At 28.1% G+C, this 8,828-nt stretch overlaps 1 protein-coding gene across 2 annotated transcripts; it reads left to right on the forward strand.

Moving 5' to 3' along the window:
* The first annotated feature begins 303 nt into the window (after positions 1-303).
* LOC105253910 (aminopeptidase M1) lies at positions 304-7,777 on the forward strand. Of its 2 annotated transcripts, none has more exons than XM_025411361.1 (6): positions 304-371; positions 754-1,253; positions 4,284-4,742; positions 5,819-6,002; positions 7,351-7,501; positions 7,735-7,777. In XM_025411361.1, the coding sequence occupies exons 2-5, from the start codon at positions 775-777 to the stop codon at positions 7,444-7,446; spliced, it is 1,218 nt and encodes a 405-aa protein (XP_025267146.1). In that variant the 5' UTR covers positions 304-371; positions 754-774; the 3' UTR covers positions 7,447-7,501; positions 7,735-7,777. The 2 variants fall into 2 exon arrangements, with proteins under 2 accessions (XP_025267146.1, XP_025267145.1); XM_025411360.1 differs by having other exon boundaries at positions 307-420.
* The last annotated feature ends 1,051 nt before the right edge of the window (positions 7,778-8,828 follow it).

Consider the following 8,828-nt stretch of genomic DNA (forward strand, 5'->3'; position numbering starts at 1 on the left):
CGAGCAATATGAGCTGACCACGGACGATTATGCGTCAATTTTATATAATATTAGAAATTAAAATAAATTGACTGAAATAATAATAATTAAAAAATTATCTACAACATGTGATTTTGTGATCGTTTGTTTGATCTCATTTTAAATTACAAAGTCGAAAACGAAACGAAAACAACAACATAAATATATTTAAATATATATACATATATTTAATGATGACTTGTAACTCTATTGTGGTCGAAAATAATAGACATTCCCGTGGCTTTAAATAGTGAACGGATTTAGTTTCCGGATTTAGTTTCCTCGGGTTCGTCAACATAAATGGGCGACATTTTAACGGACCCTCCAGATTAGGGAACACCAAATAATAAAAGGTATTAGTTCACAGTCTGCATTTCATCTCGTCAGTTAAATATCGGTTATGTAAGTAAATAATAACATTTGAAAAAAGTTCTTTCTAATATCATATATATTGTTTCCTTATTTATTGTGTATTATTATCTATTTTATTATTATCTTATCTTATTGTTTATTTTTCATACTTTTCATCGTCGTTAAAATATGTTAAAATGCTAAGATCTCCAAAATATAAAATATAAAATAAAAAACAAAATAATATAAAATAATAAATATATATATATATAAAATCTATCATATCTATCATAAAAAATATAAAATATAAAAATATAATATAAAATATAAAATATAAAAAGAAATTACAGTTTATATCATGTTATTCTGAAAATATTTTTGCAGATATTTGAAAAGAGTATTAACATGGCTATTTGCAAATTGTTAATAAATCTTGGACTATTATTTATTACTACAGCGATTTCTGTTGACAAAGATTCAAACAACGATTCCGCGATTAATTACCGTTTACCAGATCACGTAGTTCCGATACATTACAATATTAAGCTAATACCGTACATTGTGAAAGATAATTTTACTTTTGACGGAGAATCCAATATCAACATTACAATTCGACATGTAACGCAAAATTTGCATTTACATGTATTGGAATTGACAATAAACGAAGCGATGACATCATTGTTTAGTAACAATGGTATTATCCATACACCGGCAATGCATAATTATAATAATATAACACAAATCTTAGTTCTTCACTTTAATGATAAACTGTTACCTGGAAATTATACATTGAAGATGCGATATGTTGGTATTCTACATAACGACTTTTATTTCAAGAAAGGCTTTTTTGTAACATCTTATATCAATGACAAAGGAGATGATGTGTAAGTAAATATTAATATTTAAAAGTTCTTTCTAATATCATATGTATTATTTTTTAAATATTATTTATTATTATTATTTATTTGTCGTTATCGTATATCGCTTTCATATGCTAAGAGAACTTTAACCATCATATAAAATATAAGACTTAATGTGACATTGTTTAATGACGTACTTTAATAATTGCGTATACAGGGCATCCTAGAACACTATATACAAGCGCTTGTAAGGAGAGATTAGTAAACTGAAGAGAAAGTCTCATACCATTTTACAATTTTCGCAATAATAGCTGAAATTAAATATTAAAATTAGATGAAAGAAAGGAGCGCTTCTTATTTCATTTGTCCGATTTTAATATTTAATATTTCTGTCATTATTGCGAAAATGGTATAAGACTTTTCTGTTCAGTTTACTGCACTCTACTTCCTCACAAGCTTGTATATAGTGCTCTGTATATAGTACTCTGTATACAGGGTGTCCTAGACCACCCGCACATTCCTTTTCTTTCAAAAACTAAGCATTTTAGAGAAAAACGTTTTCGACAAAAATTGTATGGTTCTGAGGAGAACATAAGATAGTGCCATTGATTTGACTTGATTGGATGCCATCGTTAAGGTCAGGTTAAGGACACCTTTAATTTCTTAAATGGAACCATCTATTTTTTAGATACCTTACAGATACATTTTTAGATACCTTACACAATAACGACAAGACAAGTGTTGTATACAAATTAAACTGTAGGGATTGCAATTTATCATACATTGGGCAAACAAAAAGACATTTGCGGACCCGAGTGAAAGAACATTGTAACAATATAAAATTACATGAGTCTAATCACTCCGCTATCAGCAAACATAGATTAGAATCCGGACACGATTTCGATTGGTCGAAACCGAATATCTTGCACAATGAAAAGTACGTTCGCAAAAGAGAGATAGCTGAAATGTTCTTTATCAAGAGATCTAAAAATCTAATCAACTTACAGACTGACACAGATAACTTGAATAATATTTACGACAAAATTATTAAGGTCACTTAGTACCGTTGTTCTTCCTGTTAGGTTTAGTTTATTGACGAAGTCTCGCATGGACGCATCAGCTTCTCTCAAATTTGAATTTAATTAAATAACGTTTTTTGTATTATGTGATTACGTGTTTTACATGTTCACTAGTTATGGTGCCTTCTGATTATTATTACATCGGTAAAAATCTTTCACACTTTAATTCCCTGTGCGTTGCTATGCAATCAAACCGTTAATTTATGTATTTATAAATCTTTTTTAGTGTATACTTGATAAGGACCACAACCACATGGTCGAAACGTCGTATTAATAAACTAAAATTTTTTGGCTAGTTTGATCGACTACAGTTTTTCTATTGATCCTTTGATTACTCGACTAGCGACATTAAATTATTCACAATTTTCATCTATTTTTTATTGCCTATTCTTATAGCTTATGTCGAGAACTTTCCGAAACACTACAATAAAGTATTTTTTCATCAAGTACTTTTCGAGTTATAAAGCTCGAAATCATTTCTTAATTTTGCATAAACCATATCTTGTAAAATATTCATGTTTTAATTAGCTTACCTTAATATTTTTATGTACAAAATAATGAGAAAAATCAATTAGTTTAAAGAAAACACGTAGTTATTTCTAAGAAAAAATATGTAATTTGCAATTAACAATTCCATATTTTTTCTTAAATACAACTGTATGTTTTCTTTACACCAATTGATTCATATCATTATTTGTATATAAAAAATAATCGAAAAATGAATATTTTACAAGATATTTTATGGTTTATGTAAAATTAAGAAATGATTTCAAGCCTTATAACTCGAAAAGTACTTGACGAAAAAATACTTTATTATAGTGTTTTGGAAAGCCCTCGACATAAGCTATAAGAATATGCAATAAAAAATAGGTGGTTCCATTTAAGAAATTATAGATGTCCTTAACCTGACCTTAACGATGCCATCCAAGATTAAACCAATGACACCATCTTATGTTCCCCTCAAAACCATACAATTTTTGTCGAAAACGTTTTTCTCTAAAATGCTTAGTTTTTGAAAGAAAAGGGGTGTACGGATGGTCTAGGACACCCTGTATATGCAATATTTTAAATTAGAGTTTCCCAAACTTTTTTTTGCTCACCGCCCTCTTTTCAAAAGTAATCTTTTTCAGCGCCCCCGAGAAATCTCTATCTCTATCTCAACTAATAATAAAATTGTAAGCGTAAATGTGTTTGTAATTTTTGAATTTCAAAAAGCTAGTTTGGAAATAAAACAACTTGGAACTGAAATTTTAAAGCTATTTATTAAAATAAAATAACAAAGAAATTGTACATAAACATAAGATTGCTTACTATTATTAGTAATAAATCAAATATTAAATAAATTCGTAATATATTAATCAAATTTGATACATAACTGTATATTTATAGTCAAGTAGATAAGTTTGTTTAAAAAATGTTTCAACGCCCCCCTGTTCCTGATGCCAGCAATGCCTCCCCAGATCCCTCCAGCGCCCACAGGAAGGCGATAGCGCTTACTTTGGGAAACTCCGTTTTAAATACTTATCTACATAATTCTATGCATTTTCCTGTTAACGTAATATGATTTTTCATATTTTCTATTTTTCGTGAAATATCGAAGGAAAATTTTGTCATAAAATTTCTTTTAACTTGTAAAATTTCTTTCAATTTGGTATTTAAAAAATTTTTGAGATATAATTTTGAGATATAAATTTTTGGTTATATGTTGCATAATTATATTTAAAATGTAACAAAATAAGATTAACAGATTTTTGAAGAAGAACACGTACGCATTTGATAAATTTCATTACTTTATTCAATAATGTTAATGTATGTTAATAAGGTGCTGCGTGCAAACTCTAAAAATTTTATGTATTATCCGAACGTAAGTAATGAATCACATTTCCGCACTTCCATATTTAAGTAATTCACTTATCCTCATTCATGATAATGGAAAATTTATCATAATTAAAAGCGTGTCATTGAAATGTGGTAGGTGGTTGGCTGCAACGCATTTCGAACGGACTTATGCGCGACGAGCGTTTCCATGTTGGGACGAGCCAGCATTAAAAGCTACTTTCGATATCTCTATAAAACACCATCGAAATTATACAGTTCTATCCAATATGCCAATACGGGAAAAATCGGAGGATAATAAAAATGGCATGATATGGACGCACTTTGACACGACTCCCATCATGTCTACCTATCTCGTAGCATTTGTAGTGGTCGATTACGTTCGTGTTCCTACTGAAGATGAGACCATTAATATATGGTGTAGATCGGAATTGGTGCCGCACACAAAATTTGTACAAGAAGTTGTTCAAAAATCTAAAAAGTTATTGACAGAATATACCAACAGCACCTCTAAAGTTCCAAAAATGGATCTCGTAGCACTCCCGCAACTTACAATTGGAGTCGATGCTATGGAAAATTGGGGACTTATTATTTTTGTGTAATATATACAATTTAAAAAAATATCATTAAAATATCGCATTTTACTTGTGTCATATAAATTGATAATTGTTTTCTTCTTTTGTGAAATTAATAATTCTGTATAATTAGTATTGCGTATCATAACTGTAGATTTTGAGAAAGTAGGTTATTTATTTTGCTGGAAATATTAACTTTTGTTTTAATTTTTAAAATAATAGAAATTATTTTTTTATGAAAAGAATAGTTTTGAAAATGTTTGGTTATTTAAATAAATTAAGATTGAAATCAAAATAAAATTTGTTTCTTTTGAATAATTTTAAAATTTAAAGTATATAAATGCGCACGCGTGCACGCGCGCGCGCACACACGCACGCACGCACACGCACGCACGCACACACACACACACACACACACACACACACACACACACACATATATACAGAATGTTCAAAAAATCCCGGAACGCTAAAATATTTCTAAACGATCAACTATAAAAATTTGTAAGGAACAGAGTTGTAGGACTAAATAAAATGTACTTAATAATGATAGGAATTTGCCCTTGGATGAAGTACTCAAGGTCACAACTCCCCACTTTTTATTGCATATTCTTATAGCTTATTTAAAGATCTTTTCAAAACATTATAATTAAGTATTTTTTCATTGAGCACTTTTCGAGTTATAAGGCTTGAAGTAAAGTTTCTGAATTTTACATAAAATATCTAGTAAAATATTCATTTTTCGATTGTCTTACTTTAATACTTTTATGTGCAAAATAATGAGATAAATCAATTGGTGTAAAGAAAGAATATAGTTATTTTTATGAAAAAATATGTAATTGGTAATTGTAATTATCTGAAACATTTTTGCTGAAAATGTTTCGTTGAAGAATTATCGAGGTGCGTTCTTTTAAATGGGACACTCTGTATATATACATTTTTAAAATTACAAAAATTTTTTACTGTAAATAATTATATATAAATTTTAAGTTTATATACAATTATTTAAAAGTTAAAATGTTTTATATTAGATATATTACATAATTATAAATTATATTACACATTGAAATGAATATATCTGCATTTATGTAATTTTTAGTGAAACAAGTCTTGCATACAATGAAAGTTTCGATACAATATTTACTAAACTAAATGTAGCGAGGACAACAGTACATGAAATGGCACATCAATGGTTTAGTAATGTAGTCACTCCATCATGGTGGTCTCATTTATGGTTAAGTGAGGGTTTGGCGACGTTCTTCGAAAAATATATTCTCAATCAGGTAGGTTCAACAAGTTTTATTTGCATATAACTGAACATTCGAAAAAATGTTTCTGTTAAATTCAAATATAATATAATACAGCTGAATTCTTCAGAACTTTTTATATGATAAAAAGGAATGAATCGCTAATAACATAGGAGCCTGCAAGGGTGAATTACAAAAAGCAGAGTAGGTGAATCTGATAAATTTTTTGACGATTTTATAACGAATCTAGTCGCAGAATTTTCCTAGCGTCAAATTCTCGAGTAATTTATAGTTAAATTGTCCAAAAATGGCAATTTCGACGAATTTCATGAATTTATTATACAAGAACCTAATTTTTTGAAATATTTTTACCAATGGCATCGTATATAGTGCTAATCTTACCTTTCGAATACATTTTTGATTGTTGCTACACGATTTTTTTTCGCTGAGATATACAAGTATGAATTAAAAAAAAAAATTTACGTTAAAGAAAATTTATATGTACATTAACATTAATATGGCAGATCCATCATCTTAAAATTTGAAAAGGCTTACATATGTCAGGTTCAGTTGCATAAAAAGGTTCTGTAAAAATATATTCAATACAGTTGTTGCATGTTGATAAATTTTTCTAAATTTTATATCTTTTTATTATGATTCCGTCCGTCATAATGGATGTGCCATTTTTAATTTCAAAAAATGACAGACGGCGTTCAAAAATTTATGTTTTTATAAAATTTTGATTAACGATAAGACAGAAATAACACGGCTTAGAATGACTTCCCTAACAGCACACATGTGTAAAAGATGTCTAAAGAACATCCAGAAGATATCTTAAATATTCTCTTGATGTTCTTTGGACGTCTTTCGGACATGAATGCTGTTAGGGTTATTGGACACTATGTATGATCAGTCTTATGACTTGTATATCTCAACAAAAAAAATCGTGCAGAAACAATTCAAAATTGATTTAAAAGGTGAAGATTAATAATATACGATGATACCATTAACAGAAATATTTCAAAAAACTTTCCCATAATAAATTTATGAAATTTGCCGAAATTGCCATATTTGGATTATTTATAAATTACTTAAAAATCTGACATGCTGGAGAAATGTTGCGACCAGATTCATTTTCAGTGTCAAAAAATCTATCAGGTTCACCTACTCTGCCTTTTGTAGCTAATCAACTTTAAAATTCCGGTGGCCTGTGTAATTTTAGATTACAATTACTTAAAGTTTAAAATAAGGTGAAAACGATTTCTTTAAAAACTAATTATTATATAACATCATAACTGATATTCTGTTATTAATTCATAATGTTGACTTTTCTAATTTCAATCAAACTTTATTTAATTGATATTAAAATTTATGTATATTTTAGATTTTCAAGGAGTGGCGAATAATGGAATACTTTGTTGTTAATATTCAGCAAATAATTCTTCGCGGTGAATTAATAAGAGTCCAATTACATCAGTAATCAATAGACCCAATAAAATTAAAATCAGACTTCCATTCCATGAGTTATTACAAGTGTAAGATAGAATAAATAAATCATCAAGCTCAAATTTCCGAACATAGATGATCTAAAGTAAAAGAAACAATAAAATTAAATAAATGTTTTTCTGTTAAAATGCACTCTCTATCACAATGATCAATCTCTTTTATTAGCTATGTTCACAAATTTATGAATTTTATCATGGATTTTTCTAATATATTTACCATATATCGATTTTTGTATCTATTTATTTATTTATTATTATTACAGCACCCTCTATACTGCGCATGTTACAACATATACTTACCGATGAGGTATTTCGAAATGGTCTTATTAAATATTTACACACAGCAGTAAGTAATATATTTATCTTTTAATCTAGGAGAGAGATCAAAAGTCAAAGGTAATCCACCATTTATTATCATTAGATTCAACGGTTTCATTTTTCGAACAAAATTCTTTGCGTTATAGTATTACTCATTTAGTATGTTTCTTTTCGGGTTAATGTACTACAGGGGAAATCTGATTTTGTTTTATCCAAGTTATCCATGTTACCCTCTTTCATCTGTAAAAGCATTATGCGACATCTTGATTTATCTAGCACTGCTGCAAAGGGTTCCATAAATCGTCGAAGTAGCCGAACTGAAGCTGACTAATTTAAAAGATAAAAAGATATTTTGTTATAAAAAAATTTATATTACAATAAGTTAATAAATATAAATAAATTCCACAATTAAATGTTTCAAATATTATTTTTATCGACAGCTATAAAATGTAATAATGATTTTTATTTCCTGTTTATTTTTGAGAATGATTAAAACAAAATTTTGCAAAATTCTCAAGGATTATCTGCCAATGCCTTAACTTCTTACAATTTTTTACATTTTATAAGTTATCCGTTATTTAAAAAAGTTTTAATAATAAATTTTTTTATTTTCTGATAATTATTAAAACCTATTGTGTTGTTTTATTGAAACATATAAAAAGTTTATGAAAAATGTTAAAAAAATTATTCATATAGAAATGTAAGAAATAGTTTACTAATTATTCTTTTGGAAAATGTAAAATAGTTTTAATTTGTATAGTGTTTTATTGATAGATTTATATAATGAGCAACTTAACTATAAAACATCATTTTAACCTTTTAACTTTTAACGTTGAATTGCTATTACATTGAATTTCATTAAATTGCCTTAGATTANAGAGAGAGAGAGAGAGAGAAGAGAGAGAGAAGAGAGAGAGAGAGAGAGAGAGAGAGAGAGAGAGAGAGAGAGAGAGAGAGAGAGAGAGAGAGAGAGAGAGAGAGAGAGAGAGAGAGAGAGAGAGACAAAAAAGAGAGAGAGAATGCATGTAGAAAACAATTA

Source organism: Camponotus floridanus, unplaced genomic scaffold, assembly GCF_003227725.1.
Source record: "Camponotus floridanus strain SB8 unplaced genomic scaffold, Cflo_v7.5 scaffold396, whole genome shotgun sequence".
In the NCBI taxonomy this organism is placed as follows: Eukaryota; Metazoa; Arthropoda; class Insecta; order Hymenoptera; family Formicidae; genus Camponotus; species Camponotus floridanus.

What these genes read in the sequence shown, in the direction of transcription:
- LOC105253910 (XM_025411361.1), top strand. Translation starts at nt 775, where the DNA reads ATGGCTATTTGCAAATTGTTAATAAATCTTGGACTATTATTTATTACT. An exon ending in TGGGGACTTATTATTTTTGT is followed by an intron (nt 4,743 to 5,818) that starts GTAATATATACA and finishes TGTAATTTTTAG; the next exon opens with TGAAACAAGTCTTGCATACA. An exon ending in AAAAATATATTCTCAATCAG is followed by an intron (nt 6,003 to 7,350) that starts GTAGGTTCAACA and finishes TGTATATTTTAG; the next exon opens with ATTTTCAAGGAGTGGCGAAT.